Consider the following 16,351-nt stretch of genomic DNA (forward strand, 5'->3'; position numbering starts at 1 on the left):
ATTATCCTTGATAAAAAGGCATGAACCAATTAATTCTGAAGGCTTCAAAATGGAATATACTTTTTGCTACCAAAACAGAATAGCATGTGAAAATAAAGTGTTACAGTTCTCTTGAAGAAAGTAAATGTGTCTTCTGTCCCAAGAGAAATATTCAGTCACTTCTGGAGAGATACACTACAGCTGCCATTGGCTAGACGAATTGATGTGCCTCTGAACATTTAAAAAAAACAAAAAAACAAAAAAGAAAGGATCACTTCTAACAATTTTTCTTTGGAGAACTTATCGTACAATTAGTATGATATGAGAGTTTGAATTTGTTATGCCACAATTTTGTCAAACGTGCAACAACACCCATGAAATTGTACACTTGCATGTCATAGCTGGAATATTTCAAAACCATTTGATGTAATTTATATATCGTCAGATATTTTCTCCATGGTAACTACAAGGCAGCACTCTGCAAGTCCATGGAGTGCCATTTTATTGCTTTTTTCAACTTTGACCTCAATCAAGGATTACCTGGTATTAATTGTTAAGTGCCACAAGCAAAAAAGTGATGCTCATTGCCTACAAAAAGATCATGAAATTTAATCACTTCCCAATGAAATGTTTTAGAAAAAGGTTTATTACAAGAAGAAAATATTTTGCAGAACCTCCCAATAGTTTCTAAACTAAAAAGTATGAATAAAGGGAAAAATTAAGAAAAGAAAAGAAAAGTAACTGTCTTATTTGATCTTACAACTACAATGAACATTTTCATGTAATCAAAATTTCATCATTGAGCCTGTCCCAGCACATGCATCTTCTATACCGACTCTCTTGGTCCTATCACGTCGTTGGCTTGGTCTTCGATGGAATAGGTGTTAGGTGTTAGGCAACTAAACATGTAGGCTCAAACTTGGGTTCAGCTTCAGTGTGTCTGAGAAACAAACTACAGAAACTCCTTGAACTTTAATACATCCTTCTTGTCCAGATCATATTCCTTGCAGATGCTGGAGATTGTGCAACAACTGACACCATCCTCAGGATCTCTCTGAACAAGTCTCTCGAGGTCATCAGAAGGCTTTAAAACCTTTTGCAAAGAAGAACATATTTAATCAAAACAGGGAGACAGATAAGAGCTAACAGACTTACACTCTCATGTCAAATAAACGAACCAAAGTAAAATCAACAATAAAATTCAATATTGTGTTTTTTCAGAAATCTATATCAAGGAGACAGCACAAATGCCAGGTAACTTTATATGTGTGTTATTTCCATATTTCATATGTTCTTTCAAAATGAAGTGCATTCAACAAAGCTATAAAGCTTTAGATTCTAAAACACTGGCTATTTTATATGCATGCATGTGTGTTTTAACAGAAATTAGGTGCATTGCAAAATTGCACATAAAGATCAAGATGCTTTGATCCCAAAAAAAAAAACCTCATAAAAATTTGTTAACTGAGAATTCTTAATAAAGCTAAAGAAATTCTTTGGAATCTTTAAATATTACGGACAGGGCACTAAAAAGAATTAATAAAAGATAACTGAATAACATTTTTAGAAGGGAATCATAAGGAAAAGGTCCAGCCTAGTTTTGATTTTGTAGATTTAGCTCACTTCTCTTTAGGACATGTTTGGTTATGTAAGCGAAGCAAAAGTGACTTTTAGGCACTTGCTACTTTCTGAAAGTACACTTTGAAAAAGTGGGCACTTTTGCTGTTTAGTTTGTCGACAAAGTGACGATTACTGAACTGCACTTATCACTTTGGGTGTTTGGTTATCTGATAAAAAAAGTCACTTCTAGCACATATAGAATATTTTTATTTTGTTATGATTTATTTTATAGATATTTAAATAATATTATTTAATATATCACATATGAATGTAATCATGTGCTGACTGAATAAAACAAGGGTTTTTGCGTACATACCCTCCTAAATATTGAAATTTGCATGAATACCCTCTCAAAATTGATATTTGCATGTATATCTTCATCAAATACTTATTTTGTATGTATACTCTTCTTTTTTTTATGTGTGTATGTACTGATACCATCTAACGCCATTAAGAAGTTAGCGATTTAAAATTGAGATGACTAAAATACCATTAATAAGTAAACATGCAAAAAGAAATGTTTATAAGGGTATACATGCAAATGGCAAGTTTGGAGGATATTCATGCAATTTTATATATTTAGGAAAGTATACACACAAAAAAATCTTTAGATTTTTGCATAAATAGCCTTCTAAATATTGAAATTTGTATGAATACCCTCTAAATTGATATTTACGTGCATGCCCTCACAAACACAATCTTTGTATGAATACCTTTGACATAGCCACTCAGCTAACGTAATCAGCCAAAATCATATTTATTTAAATTAAAAATTAATTAAAATTATGAAAGTTTTTTTTTTATTTCTGAAGCAGGTAACAGGTTAACAGGTCTCACTGAAAACTAATATCCATGGTCTGCCATACCGGTACGTACCGGTCCGGCCTGAGACCGGTACCGGATCAACGTGGAATCCGGTACCGGTAGTTTATTGTTGAAGAACCGGCACGGGACCGGTTCGGACCGGCACGGGACCGGTTCGGACTGGTACGCCACCGGTATGGACCGGTATCGGACTGGTTTCGTACCGGTCCGGACCGCCACCGGTACGCCGACCGGTACCGGTACGGCGGACCTTGCTAATATCCCTAACTCCTTTGAGAAATTTTTCAATCTTTCTCGACCCTCTCTTTCACTTCTCTGTTCGGAATCAAACCATCCCTCGACTCCCTTCTCTACCATAGACAACCCTTCATTGTATCTTTTTTACATAAAGATGGTCATGTCCTGCTTTTAGTTTTATGAATTATTTAAAGAAAAGTGTTGTGAGAGATTTGCAATATTTATCTTTTAGTGTATGAGATTTGCAATGTTTATCTTTTAGAGTTGGAAAATTTCTCATATACAAGCTGGTGGCTAATTTAAAATTACTGTGACAAGATGGGCCCCATATACTAGATCTTTTCTTCTTCCAGAAAATTGAAGCTCCAAAGAAAAGTGGCTTAAGGTACACAACGTAAGGGGCGACATTCTATTACATGGCCGCGAAGATTGTTAATAAGTCTGAAGGGGATGATTGATATTGTTCTTCCACCCATGAGCATAGCAATAGCAAGAAAACTTGATCATTGCAATCTATCATGTGTCTTTAAGAGATTCTAATCATTTTCTATATTCTAATGTATGTCTTCATATATGCATCTATAACGATAAATATTATAAGCTATGTTTCGATGAAATAAGATATAATAGTTGTTATAAATAAAGAATAAAGTAGAATAATCCCATGATTAGTGAAAGAACTTCCATTTTCAACCAAAAAAAGAAACTTCCATAACTCTTTTTGTTATCTAATTGTTGAACCAATCTTTTTTTAAAATAATATTTTCATGAAAAATATTGAGGAACAGGCATTAGACAAATCCGAGTATTAAAACAGGTTGAAATAGAAAAAAATAAAATTAGATTTTTTTGCATGTAAACCCTTCTATATATATGAAACTACATAAATACCCTCGCAAAGTGTTATTTGCATATATACCCTTATCAAATATTTCTTTTTGCATATCTACCCATTAAGGGTATTTCAGTTATTTTTAATTTTAAACCGCTGATTTCTTAACAGCGTTAGATGGTATGAGTATATATAAAAAAAAAATGAAGAGCATACACACAAAACAAATATTTTATAAAGGTATATATGCAAATATCAATTTTGGAAAGGTATTGATGCAAATTTTAATATTTAGGAGGATATGTATGCAAAAAACCTATAAAACAATGTTATTTTATTATTATTTTTCCCAATGTATAAGTAATATAATAACAGTTCAAAAACTAATTATTATTAAAATAAAAATAATTACTAATAATATAATTAATAATAGTATAATAATTTGTAATAATTTAATTGTTATAATATAATAATTATATAATATAATACAATAACAAAGTGTTATAATATTTTAAACTAGTAATATATATCATAAGAATTTAATATAAAAGTATCATTGATGATTCTCAGTATAATATAACAAAAATAATGAGAATAAAAACAAATATGAATAATGTAATTCATAATAATTATTAATAGCAAATTTATAATTAATAAAATTTATAATATAAGATAAAAATAAAGATATTATATATTCTAATATAATAATATTGTTGGTAATTAAAGTGGCCAAAAGTCACTTTAGCCCTCAAAGTGACTTTTGGATTCCACTTTCCCCATCAAATGATTCCGTGTTGAAAGTTCATTTTATAAAAATGACTTTTAGCACTTTCAAGCTAACCAAGCATGCCCTTGACAAGACCAATTGTGGGACTTTTCGATGCTTTTGCCCCCGATACCAAGGATGCACTAGCCCACGAATATGCACTAGCCCACGAATATGAATTGCGCTCTCAACAATTATGTGCATTCAGTATAGAAAGTATGTGCATGCGCTATGGAGATATGTATATTCACTACTCCTTGAATATGCCACTTGAGTGTATCAACTAACAAAAGGTGCAAATGTGACCAAAAATTTTAAAACTGGAACATTTTTCTGAAAAAAGTAAAAGTAGCCTGAAGCATGCATTATGAAAATATGTATATTGACTACTGCCTAAACATATCAGGTGACTGCCTTTCTACACTAATAACATGAGAGGAGAAAGAAAGAAATATTTAAAAAAAAAATTAAATAAAAAAGTCTAGAAATTAGGATTCTTGAATGCCTAGATGCTGGGAATTCCAGAGAGAGAGAGAGAGAGCGAGCATGGTTTTGTTACTCCTTCTCCCTCTCTATTGGTTTTTTTCTGCTTAATATTATTGTTACTCATGTGCATCAAACATGTCGGTTGCCTGTATCCACTAACACAAGGGGCAAAGGAGGCCAAAAATTTTAAAACTGAGCCGCTCCTGTGAAAAAAAAGTAGCCTGAAGCTGCTACAATGAAGAAAAAGTGAGCTGTTTTTGCAAAATTTGTTTTTTTAAAAAGTGCATACTTGTGTGGGAAAATCTGAAATTATAAGATTTGTTGGTAGATTAACATGATGCAGCATGTGTGGTGAGGCTCTCGGACTTTAATGATGTCCTTAAAACATAGCTATATCCTGCTGTTTTTTTTTCTCCAAAATATTGCTAACATGTCTTGCAATCAACAAATTTAAAAGGTTGGTTAAACTACCGAGAGACTTCATAACTACGTAAACAAACAACTATAAACCTTGACAGAGATTTTGGCTAAGGTGGCGGCACAACTATAACATTCCCGGGGTCCAGAAAAAAATTTTTACTCGAGAAACTGAGAGCAGTTTTAAAATAGAAATACATTGAACTCTTTAAATTTTTAATATCTGAGTAATTCTGGGATATATGTATCTCATCAAGTAATCAGTTAAGTTTCATAATATTAAGGTCTTGGGTCCAAGATGATTTCAAGTTACTTAGGTCAAAATAAAGAAAAATAAGCTTTGTGAACTTAGTTTCTTTGAGTAGCACTTAGCCCCAATTACCTAGCCTTTGCAAGTAGCCACATAATTGTCAGATGAATCAAAGTCCAAAATGACACAGAATTTGCAAATTTCTCAGTCCCCAATAATCCGCAGATGGAAAACTAATGAATTCATAAATCCAAATATTTTCACCAATTAAAAACTGAATGAAATGTTGGAAATAAATTTGCCTAAAGAAAAAAAGGAGGAAGAAGTTTTTAAGGAAAACCGGATATTGGCCCTCAGGAATGATAGAAGTACCATTTTTCCACAAGCTTCTTTAAACAATCACTTTGACTCAGTTCTTAGTTTATTAACAAGAGAGGGCAAGGTTGCATTGATGAATATGAAATGAAAAGGGCATGCTCACCCATGGAGACTCAGGAGCATTGTCTGGACTACAATTGGAATCCTCATTGTCTGGACTACAATTGGAATCCTTCATAGACCCATTTTCCTTCCCATTGCCCCTAAGCAAACTCCATGACCTTGAACAGTCCGAAACTAGTAATAGGAGCCTCTCACTTCCCTGAAAATAATAATAAAAAAAGACAACTGTAAGAAAAGAATAACAGAGAAAGCATTGAATCATAAAAGTAAATAGTGTCCAGAAGAGACCAAGACATGAATAAGTATGAGAAGATATGAATAAGTATGAGAGAGAGCAACAAACAAACTAGTGGAAGAGTTGGCAATAATTAAGAGCAGATAAGAACAACGAAATATTGGAAAGGAACAACAATGGTTCTGTTAATTGGGTTACATAAATGCCAAGATACAATATCACTGAAATTGTAACATGCCAAAGGCTGCAGTTTTTATAATCTCAAAACCAATACCAAGCCTCCAAACATGACAAAGTGTCAATTGAAGTGCACAATTTTTCCTTAGGAAATGTATTGCTTTAGTAAGAAGAAATAGATGCAAAAGTCATGAACAAGAGTCATTATGCCCAAGTCCTTTGGCAATAGTACAGGTGGCCCATGCCTTTCATCATGCTCAATCTGCTCTCTGGCAGAAACTTATCGGCCATCTCATTGGCAAACAATTAACACGAGTAAGGGCAATGCTATCACCTAAAGCAACATCTCTTTCATATAAGGAGCTTATGTGGTTTCTTTATATATAGCAATCAAGTATATTCCAAAGAAAACTTCGAAATCCCTTAAAACTTTCCTTCAACCAGATACAAATAAATAACAGCTTCAGATTCTTTTTTTCCCTCTTTTTTCTTGTTAGTTGGTCTGTAAGCAATGTAACCCAACAATAACAGAGACAACCCCACCTGAAAAAAAAGGGTGTGCACTATCTGAAAGTTTTGATCCCTTGTATCCAACTCAATATTTCACCTACAATATCATATTCTTCCTGAGTTATCAGGCACGTTCAACAGTTGCTTTATCAAAAGTTCAATCTAGCAGCTTACAGAAGATATATGACATCTCAGAAAAATAAGGGGACAGTAACCACCAATAATGTGAGATTACCCAACGAAAATTACAGAACATCTCTCTTAATTTATATTAGTTAAGGCCATTGCACATGGATAACAAAGTATAGTTGGACTAGTAAACATATTAAACACTCATTACCAAGTAATGCAACAGCATTCTTATCTTATCCAGACAGTCAAACAACCCCCCAAAACAGCAGGTCGCTAACATAAGACATGAGTGAGCTGTTATGTTAAATAGCAAAAAACAACAATCACTACACATTTCAGGCCATCTAAATTAAGCAAAGATATAACAAAGAACAAAGCAGTTGCATAATAGGTTGCAGTAACTACCATGCTTCATTATAAAAACAAAACATAAATATACGCAAATTTAATTTCCACTATTTAACCAGACTGCTCAGGGTACCTTGAGAGCTCTCCAATGAGAATATGCACGGAACAAGATCCAGAAAAAAGGTATGTTTGGCAATGGTAAAACCTGGAAAGAATGAAAATGATGATATGAAATTAGAACCAGAAACACAACCATTTACCATTGCATTTTACTGGAAATATTTGTGCTTATGTGTGTGTCTGCCGTATGATAAGTAAAGGAACATTCACATATTAATGATGAAAATACTACATGATAAAAAAGGCTCGAAGAGAAAAACCACTATTCAGTTCAAATAGACATAATTAAGGCTCTTCACACCTCACACCTCGGGGTGGGGCTCTCCTTGAGGGTCATACATGAGGCCATATAAAGTGAGGCATAAGGTCAGCAGAACAGTCCCAAACCGCCCGGTTCAGAGCATCCTGAGCTATACTGGCGGCGGACTAGGACGGCTCCGGCAAAAAGACCGAGACGACGTCGCCGGAGGGGAAGAAAGAGAAGGAAAGAGAAAAAAAGAGAGAGCGAGCGGCGGAGGGAGAGAGAGGGAGAGGCAGGGAGGCCAGCGGAGGCCGCAGCTGGGTCCCTATTTCATTCGAAACAGGGGTCCAACCGCTAAGAAAATTTATAATTTTTAAGTGAAGTCGGCCCTCCACCGGCTCCTGTGTCGGTGCAAGCCCGAGACGGCACAGCGCGGGCCCGTACTGATTCGTGCCGCCAGGTAACCTGTACGGTGCCCGATACCAGCACAGCAGACCGTGGTGAGGTATGTGTACCATGAATAGCACCATTAGAACTTCAGTCGAAACTTAACCAAAACACTTAAATTTTCAGTTTTGGTAGGAACCGATCTGATATTGGAGTTAATTTTGGAATTTCAAAACTTAGTTGTAGGCCAAGTTTATTTTACACACAAGCAATTCACAATAATCTTTTGTCATTTCTCCATTTTCTCCTATTTTTAAAAGCATTTTTCCATGATCAAACTTGAAACATTTTGTGGTTGTTTAAAAGCAAATATTTTCATATAGGCTTAGCCACCCTATAGCTTTGACCTAATAGATATTTCAAACTTTGTGTAAAATTCTCATCAAAAAATAAAATGATATATTACTTAAGATGATGTGGAAAATTTATATTCGATCTTTATATTTAAAATAGTTATGTAAACTTTCTACGCAAAATACACACATACATGCAACTCATATATATATAGACACATATACAGTTTCAAACATGAAGGCACCAAAATGATATCCAGATTTCAAATAATATGCTGTGCTTTGAAAGGATGTCTACTTTTTTTTTGACTTGTTTATATTTTTTTTCTCATATTTTCTTTTCCTATTAAATTTTTTAAATATTTTGTGGACAAACCAGCCAAAACATGAATTTCATTTGACCTGTTTAAAACCAAAACCAATTGCAAACCCTGAAAAAGAGGATCATCTTAGATGCACATATTGCACTCATTGTTGTTTGGAATTGCAGAATTGTAAGGCAAAGCATTCAGACATTGAAGAATTAGTGAGGATCACAAAGTACAATGCTGTTTTGCACAAATCATAAAGATTAGGATGCATAACACATGTTACCGTAACTTGGTTTAGTGGAGTCCATACGAAATACAATCACGAAAGAATAGAGAAAAGGTACCTCTTTTCCATTTTGATTTGAGGAAACTTTCAAATTCTAATGTTCATACCTCTCACATGAAAAGCCTCTAAATTCTATCTAATGACAAGTCATCACCTCATCTCAACCATTTACTAGCGTGCAAATATTTATGAAAGATATAAGGGATTTTAACAGAATGCAATTAATGATTCATTTGACCTACAGATTCATACTCCATTTGATAAATATAAGCACAAGTGATTCACTTTGGCTCACGTAATCTCCAAGTCTAGCGCCCATCTAACAACCACTTTTATTGAGGTTCTTTACAAATGGATTTCAGTTGGATCTAAATATTACAACAATTTCTACTGATTCTTACTTTCTATCATAATGATAGTGATACCTAAAACTCACCATGTTGTTCTCCAAATTGCAAAATAAGCAGCACCCACTTACAATCTTAGCATGAGATCAATCCTTTTCTATTATTGTATTGATAATCGGAATCTTTCAACTATAATCATTCCAAGAGATAGAAATTCCCCAATGGACTCGTGCAAGCCCACAACTGAGAAAAAAAGAAAGATCCCTGAAAATGGCAAATTACAAATAGGAAATAACGCATTCTAAACAATCACAAAAAAGTCAAGAATATGGACACAAGGTTTACACTCCATCTAGCTTTAGCTGAGTAGGTTAAAATCTTTGCTCTTTTCATTATCCAGTGGCACCTTTAAGGATCTGAACTTTTGCTCAGACCACCATTTAGACAAGCTTGAACCAATAATTACCTTTAAACTAGAGAGATTTCTAACATAAACTTATAAATTCCCTGTAGGAAGTAGGTGAGAATGGTTGGCAATTAACTATCCACCTGTTTCTTTATTATTTCTATGCACAAGACATTTGGGAAGGCATGTTCTTGCGAAATCCATTTCCACACCTCTGGTCCTCAGCAGTAAGATATCTCAAAAGTTAAAAATTGTAACTCTTCCAACTCTTGGTATATTGGATAGTAGCACATTCTAAATGCCATATCACAGATACTGGTGATAGGGAAAAGGGAAGATCCTTCAAATATATGCATAAATGTTTGTGAAACATGGATTAACATCAAAATCAAGTTAGTTGAACATTCTTAGCATTGAGGAGCATATGGATTGTAAAAGTCTAACAGTATATACTAATATGAGAAGAAGGTTTGTGGTAATAAAAACCGCAATATGATGATGAAATATACAGCATAACCTATATAATATCTTGACACTATCATGAATTTGCAGGATACTTCAAATATGATAGAGAGGAATCTGAATGACAAAGATCTGTGCTTATTCATATACTTACAGCTAAAATGGTTGTAAATGGAAGCAAGAAAACTGAACTATAAAAATATCTCTTGTGAATTGCAGATCCCCTGGTACCCGAGTTATCATGAAAAGAAAGGTAACAGAGTTCAAGTGAGATGCAAAGTGTTCAAAAAGTGTGGAAATTGTCAATGTATAAGAAATCCATTACCTCATAGCTATGTGTCGTAATCTTCGCCGTACAAGACGGGGATTTAAACTGCAGTTTTTTGGGGAAAAATAAGATGTATGAAGTCACAGGATTGTCTAAAACTGAAAGAAAATGAAAATGATTTAAAAGAAGAAAAATAGAAGTGACATAAAGACCATTACTTGTTGGACAGGATATTCAAATGTCGGAAAAATAGGGATATGCAAATGGAGTAAGAGGGATGTCTCAAGAGGCTCATGGCTCTTCCTAAGGTAGAAAAGTAAACAACATTTGCCTCCCATAAGAAATTCTCAAAATTGAAGGCAGCTGAAAGCAAATCCCCCCTATTCAGTTCATCAATCTGAAATTCAAAATGCAAGTTTCTTTATGCACAAAATTTTAACTTGAGAGTTGTCCTAGAAAGGAAAGAGGATTTGGATGATTTACTCAATACTATAGAATTTGATAAGGATTGCTTTGTAAAGAATATTTACATATTATTCTACAAGAGGTAAAACCAAGTGTAGCAATATTTCAAGCTTCCATGCTTTAGGCATGAAATCAACATTACAAACTTACTATTTCTCTTCTGAAATCTAGTCACTAGTGTAAAGGTTTCTCAATACTTTTAAGAGTTTTTTTTTTCCCACAGACAGCAGGAGAAGGACAGAGAGAAAGGGAGGGAGAGCCGTCCGCGTACCTCTTGTTGCTAAACAAAACAGTGCGAATACTAGGGAAGCTCCAGTTCACTAATACTTTTAGAGTTGGAGATATTATTATTTGTGGGTCATGCACATACACATTGACCTTGTGGCGATCCACTATAAGTGATAACAAATTCCTGAGAAGACTGACAGCAGTAAATATTCAAGCAGTTGATTCAAAGTAGATAAATCAAAATTCAAGTGATGGAATAGTGGTGGGCGAGGCAGAGTTGCCGAGTGCTCTCCGAGATGTTTTGCCTTTTATTTTTTTGGCTGTATCCGTACACGTGTTGTATGATACTTCCGTCTTCAGCACAATATATATATATATATATATATATATATATATATATATATATATATATATATATATTGGTTGAAGATCACTTGTTGCAAGACAACGAGATCGTAGTAGGTGAAAGAATCGGCTCTGGAGTAGGCAACTCAAGTTTTCACACAGTGGAGGGCTCCAATTGCACAATCAGAATGATGGGAAGGTATTTTGGTCCCAGAACCAGCAGTGGCTGAGGATTGATCGTTGCATGCCAAGCGAGGTTGTAGTGGGCCAAAATATTAGCTGAGGAAGGAATGAAAATCGAGTTTTCAAGCAATGGAGGGTTCCAATGGCTCAATCAGAACAATGGGAAGGTATTTTGATCTCGAAACCAGCATGTAGGATCACTTGTTGCATCCCAATGAGGTTGTAACAAGCGAAAGAATCAACTTATGAGATCATGCAATGGAGGGCTCCAATCACTCGATAAAGATGGGAAGGTATTTTGGTCCCGAAACCAGCAAATATTTGCATCCAGGAAACCGATTGTAGCAGAACAGGTGTAGAATGGTTTAGATTCAATCAAGCTTTGAGTCCTATGATCTCAGTCTTTAAGTAATTGGAGTAAACTTGAGGGAAAAAAAGGTTACTGTTTGTGGCACCATTAACACAACAGTATCACTAACACTGATAGATCTCTATTATTTAGCTTTTATTTTCTTGTCAAAGTCCACGTTATCATATAAGTATTTAAAGACTCCAGTTAGGAAATATGTTGGGCTTGTTGGGTTCATTAGAAAGGGATGTAGTTGGACAAAAAAAAGAGGGTATTGTATGCTGGTTATCTCTTGACAACAATAGAAAAATATCCTTTGAGCCTGGTTTGGCTACCCTTCCATTCTTCTCTCTTTAACCTTTTCTTCTTTCTCCTATTCTTTTAAATTCACAGTGGTTGATTTATCTCTCTAGGCCTTCCATTGTTTCTTCTTTATTTGCTGCTCTTTATTTATCTCTTGGGACCAGTGTCTGCTATGCCGATAACAGGCCCCGAACTGGTTGCCCGGCGGCACAGGTCAGTATGGCCCCGCACCGTGCCATACTGGGTCTGTATTGACACAATAGAAAAGGTGGGGGAGAGGGACAACAGAAGAGAGGAAAAGAGAGAGAGAAGGGGGAGGCCGGGGGAGGGCAGTGGAGAGCCAGCGAAGGGTCGGAGAGCCACCGCACGGAGGAGGGGCATTTAAAAAAAATGTGAAATCGGCAATGGGTTTGCTGACTTTCAATTAAAAATCACAAAAATAAAAAGAGCCTCCTTGGAGACCTTGTTTCGAACGAAACAGAAGACCGGAGGTGGAGCCCTTCTTCCACGGCTCCCCGGCCTCTGCTTCCTCTGCGCAACGGCTCCCTGGCCTCCGCCGACCGGCCTCCACCTTCTTCTCCTTCTTCCTCCCTCCCTCGCTCTCTCTCACAGCTCGAGACGCCCCGAATCAGGCAGTTCGGGATAGTTTCACCGACCATGCTTGAGACTAATCTGATCAATATGTTATACCATATTTAAATCTAAATCCTTGGCCATCTAATTTAAGGCTTAATTCTAGATATCTTATTGCAGCTCTCTAGGATTGTTGGCTATCACTTTATTCACATTTTCTGCTGAAATCTACTTCTTTGGCCTGAGCGGTGACTATAATAAGAGAACCTTCTTTTTACACCTAAAACCCTGAGAAATTTGTATCGAGGGTCATTACAAATTATCCAAACAAAATCAGAATTTTTTGGTCCACTGGTTTTATCCGAATTAATAGGAGACACATTTTTTCCCTGATTTCTGTGAACATGAAACAAGATAATAGGTTGACTTATTTTTCAATTGGTGCCACCCCTAAGATCCTTCCAAGCCATTGTAGGCCAACCCTAAGTAGTCCTACATCATCCAATCTATGGAAATGAAGAGTGTGAGAGATACAGATAACACATGGTGTTGCTAGGTAAGCAAAAGAATCTGCATCTAACAGAAACTATGATTAGGGAGAGACGCATTGAAGCCAACAAAGGTCATCTAAATTTACCTCGTGCAACTATATTGTGCAATACAACAAATGAAAAGTCAGTCTCAAACCATGGCAAAATTTTTAGGACTTCCTTGCTGCAAGTAGTAGTTCAATCGATTGACTTCTCAATTAATAGGAGTAAATATTCTGGATAAGTTTGCAAAAGTGCAGGGGACTGATAATACTCAAGCGTGGTAATAATAAAATTGAAAAGAGCAGACTTGAATGTAGAAGATGGCAACAGTTTTTTGCTTCAAATATATACCATGTTCTTTTAGAAGACAGATACCTCTGGACATAAGAGCTCAAATGGCTTTGATATTTAATGGTACGAGATAATTAAATACTTGAATTGATCATTTAATTCCATCAGAGCTATATCAAGATAAAAGATTAGCAGATTTCTCAAAGGATATCATTCTCAAGTATGGCCCTTCACTTAAGTTCATCATTTGCTTGACTCCTAGTACGGGCTACATTAGATATTCAAACCCTACAAAGTTAGGAAATTTCTAACAGGAAATAATGTGGTTTGAGAAATTACCAAGACAAAAAGATTTGGACTTGTGCAGATACTAAGCAAGTCAGGCATGTTTTAGAATTTATCAAATCATTTTTCCTGAAGGCTCTTTGCCATCTGAGGCTTGTAGGTTTGAGGCTATAGGTGGAGTTGGAAGAATCAAAGGTACACAAATGGTATTTGAAAGCAAAAGGGAGGCAACATCAAGCAAAGAAAAGAATCAACATAGCAAAGGTGAGTAGTTGTTGGTCACCAAAAGAAGAGATGACTCACTGCTGGCTCTCTCTCAAATCTGACTAAGAACCAGACTCATTTAAATCATTCAGGTCATTAGATCCATATTTATGTCGTGTCAGAAGCTAAGGTTTATAAACTTTTCATATGCATATATGTCTCTGTAGGAGATTCTAGAAAGACTAGCTAATGTTAAAGTTACATCTCCGGTGAAGAAAATATAATGATTGCCAAAGGGCAAGATGAAAATGTGCATACAAAGCCAATGAAGAGGCATCACTGCTAGGAAAAAATGCACTGCCTACAGAAAATAAGCATTTGGTAACATTATCTGAAAAGTGCTTCTAAAAGCAGCAAAGTTAAAAAAGAGTTTTTTTGGAGAAGCAAGAAAAAACCTAGCTTCTAACTTCTCCTTCTCTTCTTATAAAGAAAAAGCAACACCACACACGCCCTTAATGACAAGAAACTAAGCATTGAGATAGGCAGCGATGTGAGAGAATTGCAGTGATATAAGATGACTAAATTGTGGTAAAGGAAAAAAGGAATTTCACTCCAGCTTGTTCTGAGAAGTTTTCATACATCAGCCATATGATTTATAAGTTATTCCGAAAATCTGCATTCCCTTGTACTCTTTGATAAGGAAAGAGTTAATTTATTTCAGTGGAAAGGGTTCCATTATTCAAAGAGAAGAAATAACTGTATAGGAGCTTTAAGTAGACTTGCTTCACTCTGGATCCTCTTAGCATCTTTAGAGGCAGGCATTGCCAACTTTAGGGTAGACTACATAAATTCCTCTCATTGGTTCTATTTTTCTTTGCTCAAAAAAAAAATTGCTTTCTACACATTATCACAATGATAGATCGTTGTTGAAAACATATAACAGATGGTTTTAAGCACCACTGCAGCAATAGCATGATTGTCCATTGCTGTAACTAGATACCAGATATAGGTTGCTTTAGCCAGCAAATGCACCACGCATTTGAACTTTTAGCTATTTCAATAGTCTCTCACTCAAACATTCTTATAAACATATCATCACTCGCATATCAGAAAAAAACTGATTCTAGAATAATGGGAAAAAGAGAAAAACAGGAGGTCAAAGTTCGGTTCTACAAAACTTGAGAATCCTTACCTCGAGGGGTAAGTAATTTCAACCTTTGTAATGTCCTTGGAAACTGACTTCAGGAATATTTCAGACGGCTTCACTCGCGACAACAGCCGCAATCCCAGACTGCAATGCAACCAAATCTCCAAATGAATTCTGAAAACCATTTCTTTCCCATCAATCAAACAGGAAATAAGATCACACCTGTGGATTTTACTCTTGAATGTCCCAGAAGGAGCCTTCTCGAGACCAATCCAAGCTCTATTCATCTGAAAACAATCAAAGAGGAAACGACGTAACAATATCATCATTCCTGTGGAACTCGAATAACATCGAATTCATCGATCAAGAACCGGACTTTATCTGCTCCGAAGTCGACGACGATCTCAGCTTTCTCCTGCACCGGACGGCCATGGGAGGAGATCTTTCTCCAGAGATCCTTCAATGCAGGAGGCGGCGACGAGGATTCGGGGCCGGAGACGGAGTCCAGGGATCGGGTGAAGCACCAGTTCCTCCCTCTGATCGGGAATACCACCAGGCGAGCTCTCATGATTCCGGCGAAGAAATCATACGAAGAAAACTTCAAAACCCAGAGATCCGATCGGAACGATGCGAAATTGGCAATCTAAAAGCCCTAGGAAAGAACAGAGGCACCATCCTATCGTCTTCTGGCACTCGCAAGATTTTGGAAAGAAGGCGGCGAAAAATCAAGTTAAAGATATCGCAATCTGGTCGACTTATTTATTTTTTTTTCTGCCACATGGGAATTTTTCCGTCCGTCGATTAAGGAAATGCCTGTTGGACCGCTTGATGCAGGAAGATGGACGGTTGTGTTGGCATGTGAAAAGAGGAAGAAATTAGAAGGGCAAATTGATTGAAGAGCGCATGATGGCTTTGTGGGGAGAGCGAAGGAGTTTGATGCATGGATTGGCGAAAAACTCTCTTCTTTGTCTTTATTGAGCATTAGAGGCAAATTATACCAACAAGGGCT

The 16,351-nt window shown here is 35.9% G+C and overlaps 1 protein-coding gene across 1 annotated transcript; it reads right to left on the reverse strand.

Annotated features, from left to right (window-relative positions):
• Positions 1-575: 575 nt before the first annotated feature.
• Positions 576-16,119, reverse strand: LOC103701666. The gene is made up of 8 exons (XM_039116333.1): positions 15,719-16,119; positions 15,565-15,629; positions 15,388-15,486; positions 10,494-10,541; positions 10,323-10,392; positions 7,389-7,460; positions 5,894-6,052; positions 576-1,072 (listed from the first exon to the last, which is right to left on the reverse strand). The coding sequence occupies exons 1-8, from the start codon at positions 15,908-15,910 to the stop codon at positions 932-934; spliced, it is 846 nt and encodes a 281-aa protein (XP_038972261.1). The 5' UTR covers positions 15,911-16,119; the 3' UTR covers positions 576-931.
• Between the last annotated feature and the right edge of the window lie 232 nt (positions 16,120-16,351).

Source organism: Phoenix dactylifera, unplaced genomic scaffold (genome assembly GCF_009389715.1).
Source record: "Phoenix dactylifera cultivar Barhee BC4 unplaced genomic scaffold, palm_55x_up_171113_PBpolish2nd_filt_p 000085F, whole genome shotgun sequence".
NCBI classification, from domain to species: Eukaryota; Viridiplantae; Streptophyta; class Magnoliopsida; order Arecales; family Arecaceae; genus Phoenix; species Phoenix dactylifera.